General features: G+C 44.3%; 3 protein-coding genes across 4 annotated transcripts; 2 read left to right on the forward strand and 1 right to left on the reverse strand.

The window, feature by feature from the left end:
• Positions 1–4,521: 4,521 nt before the first annotated feature.
• Positions 4,522–9,086, forward strand: LOC124707980 (ribosome biogenesis protein NOP53-like). The gene is made up of 11 exons (XM_047239669.1): positions 4,522–4,747; positions 5,211–5,401; positions 5,484–5,566; positions 5,695–5,773; positions 5,905–6,015; positions 6,770–6,885; positions 7,353–7,472; positions 7,560–7,682; positions 8,296–8,362; positions 8,431–8,507; positions 8,700–9,086. Exons 1-11 carry the CDS (start codon positions 4,537–4,539, stop codon positions 8,716–8,718), a joined length of 1,197 nt encoding a protein of 398 aa, XP_047095625.1. The 5' UTR covers positions 4,522–4,536; the 3' UTR covers positions 8,719–9,086.
• Positions 9,087–9,626: 540 nt separating this feature from the next.
• LOC124708241 (putative FBD-associated F-box protein At5g56390) lies at positions 9,627–13,683 on the forward strand. The gene is made up of 5 exons (XM_047239928.1): positions 9,627–9,635; positions 11,397–11,511; positions 11,631–12,563; positions 12,705–12,860; positions 12,954–13,683. The coding sequence occupies exons 2-5, from the start codon at positions 11,407–11,409 to the stop codon at positions 13,311–13,313; spliced, it is 1,554 nt and encodes a 517-aa protein (XP_047095884.1). The 5' UTR covers positions 9,627–9,635; positions 11,397–11,406; the 3' UTR covers positions 13,314–13,683.
• A 1,937-nt stretch (positions 13,684–15,620) lies between these two features.
• On the reverse strand, positions 15,621–20,981 carry LOC124708724 (LEC14B homolog). Of its 2 annotated transcripts, none has more exons than XM_047240398.1 (10): positions 20,902–20,981; positions 20,235–20,673; positions 20,000–20,119; positions 18,827–18,904; positions 18,558–18,728; positions 17,608–17,685; positions 17,088–17,260; positions 16,845–17,000; positions 16,210–16,270; positions 15,621–16,128 (listed from the first exon to the last, which is right to left on the reverse strand). In XM_047240398.1, the coding sequence occupies exons 2-10, from the start codon at positions 20,586–20,588 to the stop codon at positions 15,910–15,912; spliced, it is 1,410 nt and encodes a 469-aa protein (XP_047096354.1). In that variant the 5' UTR covers positions 20,589–20,673; positions 20,902–20,981; the 3' UTR covers positions 15,621–15,909. The 2 variants fall into 2 exon arrangements, with proteins under 2 accessions (XP_047096354.1, XP_047096355.1); XM_047240399.1 differs by having other exon boundaries at positions 20,235–20,612; positions 20,902–20,977.
• Positions 20,982–21,765: the final 784 nt, after the last annotated feature.

Raw genomic sequence — 21,765 nt, forward strand, 5'->3', positions numbered from 1 at the left:
CCTCGTATGGTCTTCAATGACTCCTCTAGCGGCTAGTTTTTTCTCTAGAGTGGAGACATGTGGCTGCCTCTCATAAAAGTATACTTTTCTTCGAGATGCTAAAATGTCTACTTTTATGCTCCGACTATCAATACAACCCTGGACACCTAAACATTGTTGGTAAAAACTGCACTTTGGCGGTGTAAAACTCTTGCACCGGGAGGAGCTCCACTCTCCCTATCTCCCACCAAAGCAACTAGTTTCATGCGGCCTTGAACGTCACTTCTCCCATCTCTCTCATCGCTGCATCCTTTGCCATACCATGGCCATCTGTCGTTGTCTCCCTGTCTTTTGCCTTTAAGGTCAGCGTCGCACGCTTCGACTTGCCTCAGCCATCCTCCCAATACATCATCTATATTTGAGGGCTGTCACGCGCCTCGGCTGCCTCTAAACTCGGCCACATTGGAATAGATGGAAGAAAAACAATGATCAAGTAAAGGTGGCCTCCACTTGTCATTGACTACATAATGAAAAAAGAAAATAGGAGGTAGGTATTGGTAGTTTGACGAATGACCCTTAGAGCATCTCTACCCCCCCCCCCAAGGGCCAAAAAAGCCAAAATAGGGGTGCCAGAGAGAGAAAATGCGCCCAGTCGCGTCCCCTATAAACAACTTTTGTGTCGTCGCAAAATGTACTTTATCCGGTGCCCCCAAGCCAACCCCAACCCATAGGGAGGCAAGCGAGAGCGCTGGCTAACACCACACCCAACAAAAATAGGCCACGCGTCCTATAGGATCACAACATCGTCTTTCTCTCCTCGTAAAAAGCAAAAAAAAGCCAAAATGGGGCTATGATTGTGTCCATTCTCCCTCCTATAATAAAAAAATTGTCTCCATACAAGCAAACGCTGGATCTCATATGGGATGTTCGAGGGGTGATGCTCTTATATTTGCACATAAGATATGTTTTTTCTAGTGTGTGACGCGCTTAGGCCACCACCAATACAAGGTGCTTAGAGAAATGTTTTAAAAATTGTTACTGTACTTTTTTCTCAAACATCTGTGCTTATTTTTACCCAGAGCATGGTTAATTAGGCATCTCTATCTCTACTGTAGAAATACGAAATCCTAAAGTCCATTTTCTAAACACCTCCCTACACACTTTGTATGGTAGATAACATGACATTACTGTAGAAATACGAAATCCTAAAGTCCATTTTCTAAACACCTCCCTACACACTTTGTATGGTAGATAACATGACATCATATGCTCTAGAACAAAATTATTTTCATTCTGTTGATCCGCATGAACGAAAATTAAGGGCATGCCCAATGCACTGCCCTAGAGCTACTGCCTCACACCTTTAACTAGGTTCGGGTGGTCCAAAGTAGGTTCGGATGAGGAGGCAGCCTCCTGTTCAAGAAGTGGGATCTTAAGTCTAAAAAACATGCTTTTTGGAGAGAGAAAGAGATACATAGTGTCATATTTGTGGGGTCCCTACTCTTTTTTTTCTAACTAAAGTTGTAGCTTTCATTGGAGAGATAAAATTGATCATGTTGCTTCTGACAACTTTTTTAGAGCATCTCCAACAGACGCGCTATATAGACCGCGCGGCATAAAAACGACCGATATAGCGCGCGCGGGAGGGAATGTGGCGCTCCAGCAGGCGCGGTAAACGGCGCGGCGCCGTAAATTTTTTGGGCGCGCGGCGTTTTGCACAAACCGGAGCGGCATATCCGGCGCGTCGGCTACGGCGCGCGGCAAAGCTCGTCCAAGCGCGAAAAATCCCCGCGCGCCGAAACTTCCTCTTCCGCGTCGCCGCCCGAGCGCCCAATCCGTCGTCTCCGCGCGCCGCCGGCGAAATCCCGACGATGGACGACCCCTCCGGCAACCCACCGACCCCTCCCTACTCTGTCCCACCCTCCGCCGCCACCACTTCCGCCGTACCACCGCCAAACCCTAGCGGCGGCGCCGGCGGCGGCAACGCAACGGCTGGCCGCGCGCGCGCTCTTCGTCCCGCCGCGCGGGCTGCCGCACGCAGCGGCCGCCGCCGCGCAGATGGCCGCGCACGCCGCCGGCACCGCCCGGCCCGCGCCGAGGAGGGGAAATGCGCCGTCGAGCAAACGGCCGCACATCGGTCCCGCCTCCGTCGCGCCGCCGAAGAAAGCGAAGGCGCCCGTCCCCCGCCGGCCGCAGCCTCCTCCGACGACGACGAACCAGGCGCCTCCTCCTCCTCCGACGACGACGAACCAGCCGCCGCCTCCGTCCGGCAACCGCGCGGGCGCACATACGGTGCATGATGAAATGCCCGAGAGGTAAAAAAACACTACTTTTCGTCCAAATTGTAGTTTAGATGCATACCTAGCCGGGAAGTGATGGATTTCATTGCAATGTAGAGTCGATGATGCGGCATTCATGGAGACAATGAATGTTGGATCCTCGTTCATGCATGATGAAGCCGCCGATGGAGAGGAGGAATATGAGGATGTAGATGAGGAAGGAGAAGGGTTGATTGAACCTCGCCCTCCCGGTCGATCCGCCAACTACACCATAGCGGAGGACAAGTTGCTTTGCAAGACGTGGTTGACAATTGGAATGGATCCAACAACCGGTACCGATCAAACAAGAGAAACATATTGGATGAGGATGACGGAGTACTTCAACACACACAACACAAGTGGGAACGAGCGAACCATGCGCTCACTTCGGTCCCGTTGGTCCGGTATCAACACCGATTGCCAAAAATGGGCGGGCGTGCAAGCCAACATCGATGTTCTCAATCCAAGTGGCACTAATGAGAATGATAGGGTAAGTCATTCTACTTTGTTCACCATATGGCTCATATGAGAAGAATACGGTTCTACTTCATATAGCTCATCCATTTTCTTTTCCGCATATGTGTAGAACTCCATGGCTCAAGGATTGTTTAGGGATGTGGGAAAGAAGAACAAGAAAGGCAACAAGATTCTTGGCAAGCCATTCACCTTGCATCATTGCTATGACGTGCTAGGGAATGAAGAGAAGTGGAAGACGCGGCAAGTTGGATGCGGCAACTATGGCGGCCAATGCTACCGGTGATGCAACAATCATCGATGATGATGATTCAAGTGATGAAGGGAAGAAGAGAAGCTCCACTCCTCACTCCGTCAACAATGGGCGGAGGAATGTGCATGGTAGGAAGACCGCCAAGGACATGAAGGGAAAGAAGGCCGGAGATGATGACATTGCCATGGCTATGGAAAGGATTGCAAATGCAAGGTTGCAAGCAAATGAAGATAGAAAGATGCAACGAAACTTGGAGAAAGAGGCTATGGATGCTATTGAAGCTAGGAGAGCCGCTTTGGAGGAGAGGATTGCCGCCAACGAGGAGAAGAAGTTGGCTTTGGAGGAGAAGAGGCAAGCCTCCGAGGAGCATGCACGCCTAGCGGAGGAGGAGAGGAAGCTTTTCTTGATGGATACTTCCCATATGGATGAGAGGCAAAAGGAGTACATCAACCTTCTTCGCGATGAAGTGTTGGCCAAAAAGAGATTGTTGGTAGCCAACATGAACACTTCCACTACCGGCATGTTTGGAGGAGGCATGTTTGGAGGAGGCATGCCGACGTTTGGAGGAGGCATGGGAGGCATGGCCGGCATGGGAAGCATGCCCATGCCCACCATGTGAGGCATGGCCGGCATGGGAAGCATGCCCATGGCCGGCATGGGAGGCTATGGAGGCATGGCCGGCATGGGAGGACCAAGCTATGGAGGAGTGTTTGGAGGGACCATGGGAGGCTCGGTGAGTGGTGTCTATGGGAGTATGGGAGCACCACCGGGAGGCTTCGTGTCTTCCATGAATGCTACTATTCCTCCTTCAACCCAAGATGACGAGGAAGAAGAAGAAGAAGGTGTTGACTTGGAAAATACGGAAGTGTGATATGCATTTGTGATATGTGTTCCACTTTGTCCATTTGAACCATATGTCGTGTGTCATTGTTGAACTACGTCATTTTGTGTGTCGTTCTTGAACTATGTGATGTATGTTGCACTTTGTGTCCATTTAAATTATGGTACATCATTTGTTTCATGAATTATGTGTGATTATTTGATCTTTGTGATTGCAAACTAGTCTACAAATCTGTTTTCCGCGCCCGCGCGCGCTGTATTTTGCCGCGTCCGGAGGAGGACGATTTTTTCCGCTCGCGCACGCGCTGCATAGTAGCGCGTCCGGCGGGGGAAAATACGGCCCAGCGCGCGCTACCTGTTTACAGCGCGCGGAATCTGAGGTTTAGCGCGCCGCGATTTAGCGCGCCTGTTGGAGATGCTCTTACATGGAGCAGCTAGTTGTGTATGCCAGCATTGCTCATGCCCTAACTTGTCGTCTGCACCAACGTCATCCTCAGTGGGCCCACAGAGGGGTGGAGCCCACATGGCAGTCCACCAGCTCCCCTGCAAGTACGCCCAGCCCGACCAAGGCCACAAACCCTAACACTCCCCCTTCCCTCCCAAAACCCTCCCCGCTTCCCCGAGGCGGCGGCCGGCGGCGCGAGCGAGCAACCGCAACCGCAACCGGCGGCGATGGGGAAGGCGGCCAAGGGCTCGCGGAAGGGGAAGAAGGCGTGGCGCGCCAACATCCGAACCGACGACATCGACGAGTTCTACGAGAAGCAGACGCGCGACGCCCACGCCGGCGCCGCCGCCATCCCCTCCCTCCCGTCCGACTCCCTCTTTTTCGTCGACAAGCCCGCCTCGGCGTCCACTTCCGCCGCCGCCGACCCGGCCCCCCAAGGTCCGACCACCGCTCTCTTGTCCTCTGCGTCCACCGTCGTTGGTCTTCGGAGCCGGGAACGTGTTGGTACAAAGACTTGAAATTTCTTGAGGTTTGGTGGTCTAGGTCCGGACTAGGATTGACGCGTTAGTCCAAATTCGAGGGTAAAATTGTATCTTTAGAATGCAGTGACATGAAATTGCTGATCGTATGATGTTACTATTTTGAAAGTATATTGATCTAAGTGGCCTGATGTTGGATCTGCTCATTTCGATGTCAAAGCCATTAGGTGTCTCATATCCATAATAGAATTGTTACACTAGTTTCCTATTGGAGCTCAGGGGCAGCATGGTGTGTTGGAACTACTGAATTATGTACACTACATGCAGCGAATCACTATTTCTGTTGCTGCACATGTATGCCACCGTGGTTACCCTTCTACTGATCCAGTGGTGTGGCGCTGAACGTATGTTGCTCCTTGTAGATGTTCCTGTCAAAAGGAAGATTGAGAAGAACAGGGAGAAGGTTCTTTACCACGAGAGCGTGTTGAAGCGGAACCAGTACGTGCAGCCAGTCCCGTCTTCTTTGGTGTCAAAGAAGGATAAGAAGAAGTTCAAGAAGCACGCAAAGAAGAAGGAATTGAAGGAATCAAAGGAGGACAAAAGTGTTCCCATGGTATGTAACTGTTGGAGAAGTATGCGTCTTCCTTTCTCTTTGAGGCCCAGCTTGCTGATTGCTGGATTTGTTTGGTTTGCAGGAGGAGGATTCAACCGAGCCAAACCTTGACATCTGGGGTGGAGATGGTAAAGGAGATGCTTTGCCTAAGAAGGGGATGAAAAGGCTTCTGAAAAATGTAAGTTTGTATTTTGTAAAATCTGCAGTCATCAGTTGCTGTATTCGGTGGAAGCTGTTCCATTTTTTTGTCGGTCTTAAAAGTTTATTAATACCATGGATAACTACTTGCAGAGGTCTACTACGTCTGTTATTCCTGCGGTTGAAGTTGAGCCTCCAGGGTGTTCATTTAATCCTAAATTTGAAGACCATCAAGTATGTGCTTCAAGATATGTTCTAAGTTTTAAGATATTTGCAGTTTTATCCACTTAGTAATCTCTAGAGCTTTGGCTGTTGGATATCTTGGTGCATTCTCTTACAGATGTTTATTTTGTTGGCCTTTGCAGGACTCTCTTGCTCAAGCTGTTGCTGATGAAATGCGTAAGATCTACACGAAAGAGTTAGGCCCCAAACCAGTGCCACTCACTGTTCTTGGCGAAGCAGTCGCTGAAGAAGATGTAAGTTCTATGACCAACTCATACTGAGTCTCAAACATAGCTCGTCTTGAAGATGATTTAAGTTTGGACAACATCCCAACCTTCTATATGAATCCCGAACTATGCTTTTTAAATACTTCTCACTAATTGTACTAAGATATGCATTATGTATTTAAATGCCTTTTAGAGAGTTAGGTTGTATTGAAGATATCTGTTGTATTCTGGAAAGTCTACCTTGCACCAAGTATAATTTTTTTGTTGTAATGGTGGATTTATCGAAGAGAATGACCATTCAGGTACAGACAGCATTAGTATAATGACTGAGATTATTCATCTATTCTTCTTTAAAAGGTGCTATGATAATTTCTCATTCTGAGATTTTCCATTCTAGTCTCTAGAATTTCTGTAAGTATAAGATTATCCATATGTTTGTCAAAGTAGTCCATACCCAGGCTGTTGCCATCTAGGCTATGAAGAGTAATTTAAGCAATGTAATGTGAATTTCGTTATTGAATGTGTATTTGAACTAGTTTGGTTCATTCTTGATCCTGAAATGCTCAAAACCAGATGTACAAGAATGAAATAATATAGCATGGTTTTGAGGAGTAAAGTTAGCAATGTAATGTGAATTTTTCGGAGTACCTGTCTGCTGTTGACTTATTAGTGTCGAAATAATATACTCCAGTATGGTTCTGTCCTGTACTAATGGCTTGTGTGTGTGTGTGATTTTACATTACATTTAATAACTATCTTTTTTCTTTCATCTGGCCTGCAGAAATTTTTCCTTGATGCTGCTGATGATGGAGATGGAGATGCTGCAGAAGGTGACGGAGATGGAGTTGCTGCAGAAGGCGACGGAGATCAGGATGCTGATGCTCTAGCTGGGGAGAGGTAAACTCGGCTATGTCCAATCTCTAGTTGTTATGCGTAACGCTGTACTGTTCTGGCTTTAGTACATGATGCTTTTATTTTCAAGGCCTTTGTGGTTAGTACATGTTAATGATGACTTAAGTTTACTGTCACACAGTCATTCATGGTGCTAAGCTTTGTGTTATTTTTCCTCTGATACCATTAAACAGCTAGCAGAGTATGATGCTGGATATCTGTTTAGAGCACCTAGATGAATACACATTTGCAGTGTTTCTGATAATGTCCATGTGAATTTTAGCTTTGCATCTTTAGAACCTCTCAAGAGCAGTTTGTAAGGGTTTTGTTGTTTTGAAAATAAGCTCCCTTTTTTACCCTTCAATTTGAAGGTTTTTGTGTCAACTTGTAAAATATTATAGGAGTCACTGTCGTTGCCAGTATATCTTTGCAGATGCTAATACGTTTTATTGGTATAATTTATTATTTTTCAGGAAGAACAAAACAAAACGAGTTACAAGAGTAGAACTGAACAAAAGAGCTCGTCGTAAGGAGAGGTTGAGGACAGAAGCAGATGCAAAGAAATTAGAAGTTCTTTCGAAGCAAATTGACAGGTAGGTTTCACATTCTTATTGTATCAAGCTCCCAAGAATGGTCCAATCTTAGTCGTCTGGTTACATTTTTTTTGCTATTTTTTGCAGCTTGCCTAATATAATAGCTGAGATAGCTAAAGAGGATGAGGAAAAGGAGAAAATGCACACGCGGCGAACTCTCGCTAAGGAGGAAAGACTTAAGTCAGCCCCACGCCGTCTGGGCAGACACAAGTATGTTCCTAACATGAATTTAGTTGGCTCACACTTGTTTACATTAATGTTCCCCCACAGTGGTGTATGAGGTCACATTTAAGTTAGTTGCTGGATGTTTCTAAAAGACCAGCACTAGTTCATTTTTCCTTCTTGAAGATTATGCAATTGTCATTCAGGGAAGCTCTCTTTGAGAACTATTATGCTGTATTTTCCGAACAGCTGCAGATTTATCATAGCAAATCTGGTCTGCATATTTTAATGTTGCTTATTTTCATGAATCTTATCATTGGTAGGAAATCTTTTTTAATTTGGTGGAAGTTTAAATATGAAGATAATCTGCTCACTGAGTTTTTTTTTATCAATTACCCATTTTATGCTACTCCCTCTGATTCATATTAATTGACTCCACCTTGTCTAGATTCGTATGTATCTAGTTAAGTTTCTAGACTACATGCATGCGTATATAGACAAAGTGGAATCAAATAATTTGGATCGGAGGGAGTATATAAAATTTGATGATGATGTTATAATTATTTTGGGCTATATTTATACATACAAGTAATGTACGTGGTGAGATTTTGTACTTGCCATTTGATATTTCGATACTAATTTCAAAATCTGAATCTAACAGATTTGAACCAGCTCCAGTTCAAGTTCTGTTGACAGAGGAGATTAGTGGTTCTCTTAGACAGCTGAAGGTAACATCTTTTTTGTTTCTGTGCTGTCTAGAATCATGCAGGAGCTAACTGCTAAATGTTATATTCAGGGGTGCTGTAATCTAGCGAGGGATCGCTATAAGAGCATTGAAAAACGTGGTATGCTTGCACCAAACAAGAAAATAAGGTATGTCTTTCTTTCTTTGCTGATTCAAAAGTTCTAGTGAGCTAGTTGTTATCTCCTTGGTTGTCTCGTATGCTAAAATAATTGATATTTTGTTGTCATACCAATTGTTGAGCATAATTAGATGTTCTTCGGGAGAAGTATAAATGCTTTATAGATGCCCCATCTTAAACACACGTATTTGTCCATGAGCAGCAAGCGTCGTCGTCGCTGAATGCATGGTGTACGTCCAGTACGTTGTGGCAACCTGATCGGGTAGTCCTGCCAAAGAGATGTACTGCAAGGCGAAGGATGTGGTGGTTGCTGAAGAATTGGAGGACAAGCGCCGATGACCCTATGTTCTATGGAAGGCAGACATATGCACAATTTTGCTTCGTTAGTTTTCAGGGGGTTACCATCACATTTGAATTTTGTTTGCTCCCCCTGGTGTACCTGCTGGAATGCAAGTCTATGTCGGACTTTGTATCTTACTATACATTGTAATAGAACACTGTTTTTTGATGGCAAGTATAATACCATCTCCTTTATTAATCTGTATTTCAAGTGCTGGTATAAAAGAATGTGGGTTCTTGTTCATGGCAATCATCTGCAGAGTTCTGTATGGCAGCAAATTTATACATGCATCGCTACCGTTACAAGCATTCATTGTTGACCTGCAGCCCGACTTGACTGGCATGAATGCTTACAGTGCGATGTGTGGCATATTTTTAAAGGAGAAATTTGAGAAGAAAATAGAGAGGGAAGCTTTGCATATTTTGGGTGCAATTGGGAAGGATAATCTTTTTGGTGTCTAAACATTTTCTTGACAACAATGTGCAATTTTAGCCTAGTAATACAAGTAAATGCAAATACTAAGAAAACTTGAGGCGATGATAGACAAAAAATGACCTGCGGTCCAGATGATCTGTGCGGTCGCAAGACCACCCAAAGATCTCATTTCCATCCTCCTCCGCAAGAACAGCTGCTCCCACGTGCCGTGAGCCAGGGTTACGGCGGCGGCGAGCTCCTGTCCAGGCGACGAATGTCATGGCGGTGGTCCAGGGCTACGGCGCGTTCCTCCCTTTCTAATCCCCTCTCACCCCCCGTATAGCCTTTTCCGGCGGCGACTCCCTCCTCCGGCGAGGTCCTCAGGTATCTTGTGATTTGCGACTTGAGGAAGTCCTTTCTTTCGGGAAATATTTAAGCATTCGCAATCTCTCCGGGGAATTGGTTTGTGTATTTGTGTATTGGGTCTACGATTCTGCCATTTCCTCTCAAAGAAATGCGTTTCAAGTGGCAAGGGGATCCTGTATGGGGCCAATTCCAAACCCGATCTGGGGCTCCATGTTGCAAAATCATATGTAGGAGTTTGTCCTCTTCTCCTCCAGCCTAGTACAGTAATAACTTCGTAGAAAAAACCTGCACTAGTATGATGCGGAATCAAATCATCTGTTCAGTTCTATCGTCTGCTGTATCTAAATAAAAAAGAGGGAGAGAAGAAGAAGACATAAACGTATTTAGAATGCAGGTCAGTCGATGCTTAGTATAATGATACTTGAGCGATTCACGATGGTGGCATGCGCAAGCTGAATGGTTTGAGACACAGGTAGTAGGTGCACCAAATCCAGTTGTTGCTGCAGCTGCACTTTGTGTGCAAATCTGGGACTGTTATTTTTTTTTCTTTGGTACTAAGAAGTAAGAACAAAACCAGGTAGTAATGAACCGATGGTAGGTTCTGTTCCTTGGGATTTTTTACTATGAACGGAAGCAGGTAGTAACGAACTGATCTGGGGTACTCTTCCATGAATATAATCGTCGAATTATTGTCTATAATACGTGAAAAAAAACGTGCATGCTATTGAGATGTTCTCATTGATCTTGATCTATTCCCATCAATTGCCTCTAATACGGTCGCAACCTACTGTGCAATCACTTGCTCTTTCTTGATTGGTAGGTAGTCGTCGTCCTCATTTTGTTTTTTTCATGGATTTTGTTATTTCAACAATTTATACAAAAATTAAACGAATAATAGGAGTATAGGATTATGTAGTGCATGGAAGGCTGAAGGGGCAGAACGAAGAAGTGTGGCTGATCAGTAATGCCGACTGGTGGCGGCGAGCGTGCACGTGGTGCCTAAAGATATGCCTGATGGGGGTTCGTTTGCGCCCCAATGATCTTAGAGAAGGTGCGGTGACGGTGTAGTGCAAAGAGGGGTGCGGCGACAAGGTGAGGAGGAGTAGGTGTAGGGAAAGCGCGGCACAAAGTCAAATGTCTGAATTTCTTCTAATAAAAAGTGTAAAATTTTATAAACTGGAAAGAAGAATGAACCAGAAAAAATGTTCTATTTTAGAGGAGAATTAATACTAGTTGGTAGAGAAAATGTTAACCCATGTTGGATATGAAACATGCGGTTCAGATCAGCCTCTCTCCCTTCTTCTGCCCGATCTATCAATCCCCTTTGGAGCAAGAATTGTTAGGGTTAGTGCGGCAGTGAGTTCCGATCCAGGTGATCAGTGGCGCAGCAGTGAGCTTCACCGGTGCTGTCCATTCCTTCCTTTGGCATGTCAGCTCGGCGCCGCTCCTCCTTTGTGCTCCCCCACCATGCCTCCATCCCTAAGTACGTTATTTCCAATCCCCTGTCATACATAGCTCGATCGAATTCCAATCCCCATCCAAAGCGACCCCTGTTGCAAAATTTCTAGCGATTCCTGTTGCAAAATTTCAATATTTTTTTCACCTGGTCGCTGCTCCACCAGTCCAAACTAGTAACTCGCAGGCCTATACAGATTTGTTGCCAGATTCAGCTTATCTGCTTGTTTGTTTGTTTGCTTCATTAATTGCTCAAAATATAATTATGCTTCATCTACTTTGTACTTCTTCACTGACACATAAATACCTCTGTCTATCTATCAGGCTTAATCTGATGGACAAACAATGCAGTCAAGAACATTCAAACAAGGGCGATGCTTTCAGTAGGGTGGTGAAACCGAATTTAGCAGAACCAATGCAGCTTCAACTTCTACCCCCTGTAAGGATCGACATGCCTTATTGATATCGATTATCCACTCTTCTAAAGATCATGGTTTTTGGAAGGAGCATGACTGTTGATCACTCGTGCCACAACTTGAATCCTGGTTCTCATTACAGGACATTCTACGTGACATACTGTCTTGGTTATCTATCAAGCAATTCGTGCGGATGAGCATACTTTCTCGTGAATGGAGACGGCTAAGGATATGCCACCCAGACCTGGTCTTCACCAAAGACACCTTTGGTATAAATACGGCCATGGATATTGACAAATCCATGACAGTTGGTGAGCTGTTGAACATGCACGCCAAGAAGCTGGAATTGCTCAACAGGAAATTCATCGACAATGTGGACAGTGTATTGCGCCCATTGTGGTCAACTTCCACTACATTGGATAAATTTGTTATCAAATTTGGTCTTCGCAGGGAGCATAAGCATTACATTGACAGATGGGTTAGCTTTTCCATCACGTCAAGGGCCAAACATATTGCTCTTGATTTCACGTCCGATGGGTCTAGCTGTGACTCTGGATTTGACAAGTATGTTTTTCCGCTCTGTGATCTCAGTGGCCCAAATGGCTCTTGTATCATGTCTCTTGATCTCGGCTATATATTTTTAAAGCTGCCCCTCAGTTTCTGTGGTATCACAAACCTTAAGAAACTCACACTAAAGATGGTGTCTATCAATGGTGGTGATCTCCAGCGCCTGTTGCTAAGTTGTGCTCTTCTCGAGAGTTTAAGCATTGAGATGTGCTCAGACTTGTCAAGTTTATGCGTACCACAGGAGCTGTCCCAGTTGCAGTACCTGCGTGTGCGCTATTGTGGTATGAAAATATTAGAGTTGCATGCTCCGAATCTTACCAAATTTGTGTTCGACGACAGTCTCATGCATACTGTGCTCAGTGAATCCTCAAAGTTGTCAGAGGCAATTTTTGTGTCTAACCTAAGAGTGCTCAATGGTTATGATGATGTTTTGGATGATATCTTCACTGAGCTTCCAGCTGCTCTTCCTCATATGGACACACTACTTCTACTTTTGACTTCTTCTCAGGTTTGCTCTTGAAACAAGTGCCTTATTTCATTCTTTAATTTTGCCGTCCTGATATTCACATTTAGGTGCTTGTTGACTTTCCATCATGATCGGTCTCAAATTAAATATTTCTTTCATGGCCATGCATTATTTCTGTTGCAGGTGCAAAGATTCAGTAACACACGTGATAGCTTCATCTGTTTGAGGCATCTGAACATGAACCTTAATATCTCTCTGTATCCAGATGATGATAGTTGGGTTATGGGGTTTGTTAATCTCTTGGAGTTGGCACCTCTTTTAGAAGAACTGGAACTGCATGTAAGCGCTTCATTTTTAATAATGGTATTTTTCTGATTGTTTTCTCCGCTCGAACAAAGATAAACATTGAAATTAATGAATATGCACGTGCAGATGGATCATTATAGACATTGCTCTTCTAATCTGAGGATGGTGACAGCGGCGCAAGGGCCTCTGCATCGTCACCTCAAGAGTGTCTACATGTCTGGATTTTCTGATGTATCAGGGCTAGCCGAGCTGGCGTTCTACATCCTTGAGAATGCTATTGTGCTTGAACGTATGGTAGTAGATCCTGTGACAGGGATGAAGGAAGATCTGAACACCGAACGTTTCTATTCGGTCAGCAAGGCTGGTAGCAGCGAAGAGTTCGTTCTTCCAACCGAGGGTGATCGGTACTGTCTTGAGGAGATGAGATTGTTTGCGAAAATGAACCTTGACAGAGAGGAGTTTCGTCATGTCCTCACCGTGTTATGAATAACAAATGTAGAACTATAGTTCTTTTCTACACATGTGGATGATGGACGAACCGGTGTGATGGAAAATTGAGCAGGAGTTCCCCCCCTCCCTCTGATATTCCTACCTGAAGCTTTTAAGAACTACTCAGAAGGGAAGCATAATCTGAATCCTTGCAGGCTGGCAAAGCATGTCCACAAAAGTTCAGTACTAATTGTTTCTGAATTTTTGTTGCACTCTAAGTTAGGCTGGGTTCCGAATTCTGAACTTTGAGAGTGAATAGAAGCCCTCAAATTGGGTAATTACTATCTATTATGTAATGTAGTGATATATATGTGTTCTTTTGATAGTGAAATCGTGTAATTATTCCCCCTTTATCCAGCCAAAACTTATGCACAAAATTTATTGATCGTTTCATGTCATCTTATCTCATGGTTTCATCTCATCTTATCTCATGCGTGTATGATGCAGCTGAGCACTTCCATTCCTACATTTGATTTTAGATCTATAACTCAGAAGTCAGAACCAACAGAATCAGAGAAGCCACCCCTTCTACCATCCAATTACTAACTTCGCCCCTTCTAACTACTCTAGAGATCCATCATTGTAAACACTCAAAATGTGTGCATATCTTGATTTGTATCATGGGTGAATCTATAGTGGGGGTGTTGCAGTTTTTTAAAACATTATAATAATTTATCTCCTTGGTTGCCCCGAATCGACCTCTATTATCACGCCAATTGTTGAGCGTAACTAGATGTTCTTCTGGAGTTAGATGCTTTATGACACAAGAAGCTAGTACTTAATTTTGCAAAAATGGCCCCTTCTTGAAGAAACACGTATATTTGCCCATGAGCTGCAGCGCCGTCATCGCTAAATACATGGTCCAATACGGCGATGAACAAAGCAACCTGATGAACAATATTGAGAGAGAGGCTTTCCGTAAGGCAAAGGATGTGGTGGTGGCTGAGGTATCAGAGGATCAGCAGTTCACCACCCATGATCCTATGGAAGACAGACATCTTCAAAGATTCTTGCACAATTTTGAAGTTAGTACTTACCGTCTCATTTGTTTGCCCCCCACCCCCCTAGTGTGGAGTGATATTTGGACTCTTGGATGCATATGCTCTCTTTATGAGAAATGCATCTTTGATATATTTAAAAATGTTAAAAAATTCAAACGAAAAAATCACATATACATCTTCACATGCTACTTGCGCACAAAGTCTTTCCATGAAAAATCAGCTTGTTGTTTGGGTTGTATAAAAAGACAAAAAATAGTGCTAAAAATAAGACTTTTTGTGTGACATGTTTTGTCTTTTTTTATATCGACAACAAAATATATCGCTTTTTCGCGAAACTGTATGAACACATATAGATTGTTAGATGTACATGCGATTTTTTGTTGTTGAATTTTTTTAACAATTAGAAACATGTTTTTTTTGGATGGAGGGAGCATATGCATTCCGGAGCCAAATTAATTTTCTGACCATAGTGTAACTACTGAAATGCAAGTTCATACTAGGCTTCGTATCTTGTCATCCATTGTAACAAACCACTATGTTTCGGTGACAAAGCATTATGTCATTTCCTTTACTAATCTGTTGGTAGAAAAAGGGCCGAGTTCTTGTCATTGTAATAAACCACTATGTGTTCCCACTCCAAAGTCTGTATTCCAAGTACTTCCCTCTGCCCCATGAAACATGTTAAAATTTAGATGTATCTAGATACTATTTAGTGACTAGATATATCTAATTTACATAAGTCTAAGATAAATTTCATTAAACGGAGAAAGTAATAGAAGAACGGCCGAGTTCTTGTTCTATTAACTTGCATCACGCACCACCGTACACTATTTGACTTACAACTGACATCGCATGTACACAAACTTGCTGAGCTACGACAGACAGACTCTTCCCATCCCTACACTTTCTGTTGGTGAGAGCAAGAGGAACCAAGTTGCCGAACATGACAATTGACATGAACGGCTAACACTGCCAAACAAACACGGCAATTCTTTTCTTTTTGTTTGATAATCAAACACGGCAATCAAGCGGACCTAGATAACCCAACACGATGGACCCAAGCTGCGTTCTTAGTATTCATTCAGGGTTTGAATTTTGTTCGCTACTCGGCAGAAAATTTTGTTTGCTACTCGTGTCTCTCCTGAAATGACTTGTGGCAAGTTTTGAAATATCAGACTTTGTACCTTTGTTGTCCATTGCAACATATTATGTTTCTAGAGCAGGTATAATAATAATAATAATAATAATAATAATAATCATCGGTTGCTGTGCTGTGGTCTAATTCTGTATTTCAGCTCTAAAAGAACGGCACACTGGCAACTGCACTCTTCATTCATGGCAATAATCTGGACAAATCCGTACCGTGACTAAACTACACATACATTATTAACTTGCATCGTTACAGTGAACTCACTATCATACTTTATTGGCTTGTCACTGGCATGGCATCACAAGATCAACCGCGCACAAATTTACAAGACAGCATGTTTCCATCCCTGCATTTTCTATTAGTGACAGCAAGAGGAACCAAGTTGTCTGACATGAATGCTCATACCATGAACCCTACGCGAGGTAATGGCGCCTTGGCTCTGCTACATGGCAAATGACAACCCGTATGTCTGGTGGTAAGGGCTAGTTCTCTGCTCATCGAACGAGAGCATCGATGGGTCCTCCTTATCGCCTGATGCCTCCCACCGGGCCACGTACCCGTCCCAGGAAGAGCTGACAAGTGTTGGGCGGTAGGGATGCCAGGTGCAGTCCCTGATGATCGATCGGTGCCACGAAAGCTTCTTGACGACCGCCCCTGTTACCTGCAAGAGCAGCAGGTGTGTAATTGACAACAGAAATCTGCAACCACTGAACTAGGAATGCTGAAAGATTGGATATCATACCACATCGTAGATATACACAGTATCGTCACTTGATCCGGTGTATATGTACCTCTGACCCGTGCTGCAACAAATAACACAACAACAGGAAAAAAAACAATGAAGTGACTCGGCAGTTACAAATGATTCATGTTCGTTTAAATTTAAATGCACTGTGGCAAATAAAGTAGCATCTTCAGATGTTCGCCTTTAAAAGAAAAAGAATGAGTGTCTAGGAGGAACTAGACACTACTTTTATTAAGGAGGTGAGATTCGAACCCAGGCTGCCTAGACCATCGCCCATGGTTCTAGCCAGTAAACCCTGGTAAGTGGTAACTACTCAGATGTTCACCTTTAAGTAGCTGCAAACTCTAGCAAACAAAGTAGTTCCAACCCTATAAGCTGGTCAATCCATTTTTTCACATGGCAACTTTAACATTTCTTGGTGAGCTGGTAAAGCATGAATGCTGTAAAATAAATCTCAGTCATTCTCATTCCCCCACCACACTCCATTACCTCGCTAAGAGGTGGTTTCGGATCACAGGCCCAACCTGATCACACCGAGTACTTCTACTTCATACAATAACACAACCTTCCTAATTAGCTACGATGAAAATCCAAATTTGAAGTTGACAACACAATCATCATTCAATCCTAACCTGTGCATTGGGGAAAAGTAGCAGCGTATAAGTGTCCGCAGAACTGAATGCCCCCTGTATGTTGCCAGAGACTGATCATTTGGATGCTTATAGTATCTAGCATTTGTTGGGAACGCCATCCATCTGTAGTCCCAGTCATATAATCTTGGTGGTCGTCTGAAAATAAAGTAGCAAACTGAGGAATGAACGAAATTGGAAACATCATTGTTACAGTTATGTACATCCGTAAAACAAAAGTGTTACCCTTTTGTGGTGGCCGACATTTTCCTTATGTCCCAAAGTTTGATAGTCTGATCCTTGCAGTTGGAGATTAGATAACGCCCATCACCACGGCTATCAATACACGTAATCCCATCTAAGTGACCTGACAAAACACCTGATGGTTTTTCTCTTACAAGGCAACGCCTATCCCATACCTAAGAGTTACAAAGCATGGTCAGGCTAATGTGAGATCGGATAAAAGGCTGATTGCGTTTCTAAAAGGTTGTCCTAACATGCCCTTCATTTGTTTACTTTTGTAGCAGAATCTGAACGATAAGCACTCAATTCTTCCGTTTTCAAAGCTATTTGGATCATAAAGAGCCATTAAATCTTTAAGTCCAGCTACGCAATGTCGCAATTACATCTATTATACACAAAGCCTATGTTAGTTCTGTTCTTTAGTAGATAAACTAGAATATAGTTAATTGACGGCTGTACTGAAGCAAGATAAAAGATAGAAAGAACCAAGCAGCGATCTAGATAAATTAACAAAAATACTGACCTTACAGAGATTGTCATCACTTCCAGAGTACAAGACATTACCACTTTCATCAGCGAAGGTGACCGTGTTGACATCAGCCTTGCAGAACCAATGGACAAGAAAATTAGATTGCGAAAAACAAAGTATTGCCCGAAGGCGTGCAACAATCCTATAGATCTTATACTGCCAAACTGTCTAAACATGAGGGTGGTTCTAGCTTGTACACTATCAGTTATATCATTCACATCCACAGATTTTTGATTTACTTAAGTCTTCCTATGGAAAATGTAGTAAGGATTATGCTGTTAATGTAATGAACTGATGATCCAGTGGTTACTCACCGTACTCCAGCAAACCCAGACTACCTCAAACTTGGAATACATTACTCATCATGTTGATATGCTGATACTGTGTGATGGAAGAATGAAAATTTATTGCAAAGTGTTATTTCAATTTGCGTTCTTATGTTTCCTCCAAAGTGTTTCATGAGTCTTCAAGAGGACTGACTCACATTCTATTTAACTATGTGGCTACTTCCAACTTCCCAAAAGAACGTACAGAAAATCTCAAAGTATCAGGTACACCTTTATGATGCAAGGGCTGAGCTATACCCATTTTGTTTAGGAACTTTAGTTGATGGTGATTTGATTTGAGGTAATAAACTGTTCTTCTGTGGATAACACATATATTTTTATAAAGTTAAGTCCATATGCGCAACCCCCCTTGAGGTTTCACGATTTGATCACTTGATCTCCTGAACTTCAAAACATGGTGTTTCATCCCATAGAACTTGGAAACCCGGACAAGTAACCCGCAGAGGTCTGGGTGTAAGAAATGATTGAACCAAAACAGGAGAAGTCCAGGGCATAAGAGAAATGATTGGAATAGATGAAATGGAATGAAATTAAGTATAAAGCACCAAGATAAATGACTGAACCAAAACACATATGGCTAGTCGAGTTATTTCATACCGCATGAGCACGGATGCGGACTGATACTTTATTTGCTCCAAGATCATAGACATATATTGAACTATCATTATTCCCAACAACAACTTCTCGACCGTCTTTTGAAAATTTCACAGAGAATATCCCGAAAGAGTACTCATCATCATCACAGAATTCCAAGCCCTCATGAATTTCCTGCAGAAAAAGAAGAATGCTGAAACATGGACTATACACACATCATTTTATGAATGTGAATCAAACATCTAGTCATAGTTTCAGAGTGTAGAACATACATTAACATTGGCATCCGATTCCCTTCCAGCACTCTGCACATTCACAATGTGAACAATAGGCGACAAACTGGAATAGGCCTGTGAAGGGTTGAGCAGACTTGAGTAAAAGATGAATAAGAAGTATCTAAATGAGCATGAAACAACTAGAATACAACTTAATTGAAGTCCGCAACCAACAGCATAAAACAAAAAGACAGAAAGTATACTCCAAAGAGTCATTTTTGAGAAAAGAAGTGAGTAAAGCTTTAAATTTTATGGAATTCGAAATTAAAAATGGCAAAGTAAAATAGCAAAATGACTGAATAAGCAAATAATGTTAATAAAACATGGGAAGCAACTGTCGTCGTTCGGCATTGTGGTGGCTTTTCAAAAGCCCCTTTTAGCGAATTTATTTCTAATTTTTGCAAACAGTATGTGTTTCAAAGCATTATTTTGAAGTCATAACAACAAAACCATTCCTCGTTAAGATTCCAATGACTAACTAGATTCCACATTACAAGAAACCAGTGTAAACTGGTGGCCCTTACTCAGGTGTTTGTTACATACACATGTATACAATTAAAGTGTAGTAACTTCTAAGGAGTAAATGGAAGATATCCTAAGGATACATAACTGCCCATAGCCTGATAGTAAAAACGATGGCTGCGGATCGCCTTTCAGAAAGGCTGCAGGTCATTTTGAGGACTGCTCACCATGTAAAACATTCTGAAGCAGTTTAGTTGTAATGTCAGATTGATGCTGTAGAGTAACTAATAGAGAAATTTTCCTTAGGAGAAGAAAAGCTTTGAGGAAACTAATCCTAATTCCTAAGATATTTTTTAAATATCTTAATATGCAGAAGCCAGACGCACAATACAAATATGTTCTATCAATCTTGAACTAACCAAAAACTATAGGAAATGGACTGTTGCATAGTAGAAACTAACAGTCCTAGTCTTGCCGTGGGTGTTGGTTGTAGTGGCTTAGTCTTAGGCTTGCCAATACTGACTCTTTGTATCAATTTTATCGCGACACAAGCTTTTCTAGAGAAAAAGAGAGGATGGATGCCAAAGTAAGGCGGTCGGTGCCTGAATCTTTAATTACTTATGTTATATGTAGATTCCACACTACCAGGTAAAGTTATGTGAGATCAAAAAATCCAGGAGACAATATGGATGAAAAAAAAAGACTTACAAGGTACCGCTGATCAGGGGAGAGCGCGATATCTGAAACCGTCCACCGCATGCTTCTGCAGCTTATGTTCTTATGAACCTTCCAGCCTTTATCGACATCGTAGATTCTGATGCGGCTTCCCTTATCATCAAATTCAAGTCACAGAGAAATATTAGCCACTAGATATACACATTCTGTATTCGCAAGGTTCACAGTACCACTGTAATCACACTAGAAAAGAAGCAAGATCACGTACCCGAAACCCGGCAACGAGCAACGAGCCATCACTGGAGAACTGCGAGACATAGGCCTCACTGTCCATGTCCTCCACGCACCAGGGCCCCTCCGCCGGGAGGTGCTTCCCGGCGGCGTAGGCGCGGTCGGCCGAGCAGAACCCGCCGCCGCCGGGCCCCGCGCGGCCGGACTCCCTGGACGCCAGCATGTCGAAGGCCGAGACGCCCCTCTTGCGCCTGCGCGTGCGCGGGCACGGCTCCGACCCAATCCGGGTGAGGTGGGCCACCTCCTCCTCGATGGTGAACGGGTCGGGCTCGCGCGCTGCCTCCTTGGCGGCTGCCCGCCGCCGCCCCCGCAGCCTCGCCAGTGCGGACATTGCTGCTCGGCAGGGGTCCAAAACCTACCGGAAAGAGCGCAAGAACCGGTTTTTAGGACCGGATTGGCAGAGCTCGCGGTCGCGGCTGCGTAAAAGGGTTTAGGGGGCGGATCAATTCGTGTGAAATCAATACGGGATTCGTCGGATTTCTGAAGCCGGCGGGGTTTTGTTCTACCCTGAACCTTCCTCACCAACCGAAAGCTAGAGCCAGGGAAATCGTTGGAAAAGCGAGAAAAAATTCAGGGAATCTGCAGCTGGTCCGATTGAATCAGTGGAGCGCGCGAACGAGGGAAAGGAATCGCGGGAACGGTACCTGGATTGGATTCAGCGGAGTGGCGGGCGGAGAAGGAAATGGGGGAAGAGGAGAGGGGAGGAGGAGACTAGAACTGTGAGCGTGGTGAATCGGGTTGGAGTTGCGGAGAAACGGGAGGGTGTTTCTGCAAAATACGGTCCAGGGTAATCTGGTTCTTTTGTCGCTGACGTGTGGGCCCAGATTGGCAGTACGTTGCGCTGACGTGTGTGCGTGCGCTCCGTGGGACAAGGCTAGGACGAGGAGACAGACGCGTGTCGCGTGCCCGTCGGGTGCTCCTATCTCACGCATCGACGGCATTTGCAGCTGGGCCATCCAAAATATCCATTCAATTTGTTTCTCTTTATTTGGGTCGACTCCGCATCTCCAACAGCCACGATATATAGGCCGCGCGTTATATAAACCGCCGAATCGTTCCTTCAGTAGTATATGGTGTGGTGTTGCAATTTTTTTTGGGCACGTGCAGTTTTGCCCTATCCTATCGCTATACTTTGGGCTCCGGCTGCAGCGCGCGGCATCGCTCGACACTCGCGCGAAGAAACCCGCGCTGAAACTTCCCCCCACACAACTCCGATGAGCCCTCACCCACCCTCCCCTAAGTTCTTCAGCGATCCCCCACTTGCCCCTAAGTTTTCCAGCGAGCCCCGCACCGAAAACCATAAGGTTTTCAGCTTCACCTCCACCAGCGACCAGCCGCGTCGTCCCCGTCTCCGGTAAGGTCACGGCCTCGCTTTCGCCAGAGATGCTGCGGCCAACCGCGTCTTCCCGTCTCCGGCGAGGTGGGTGGTGGAGCATGGTCGCTTTCTTCCTCCTGTGGCACAATCTTCTTTTCCCCACCACCTCCGACCTAGGCCGGCCCACGAATCC

Source organism: Lolium rigidum, chromosome 4 (genome assembly GCF_022539505.1).
Source record: "Lolium rigidum isolate FL_2022 chromosome 4, APGP_CSIRO_Lrig_0.1, whole genome shotgun sequence".
Taxonomy (NCBI): domain Eukaryota; kingdom Viridiplantae; phylum Streptophyta; class Magnoliopsida; order Poales; family Poaceae; genus Lolium; species Lolium rigidum.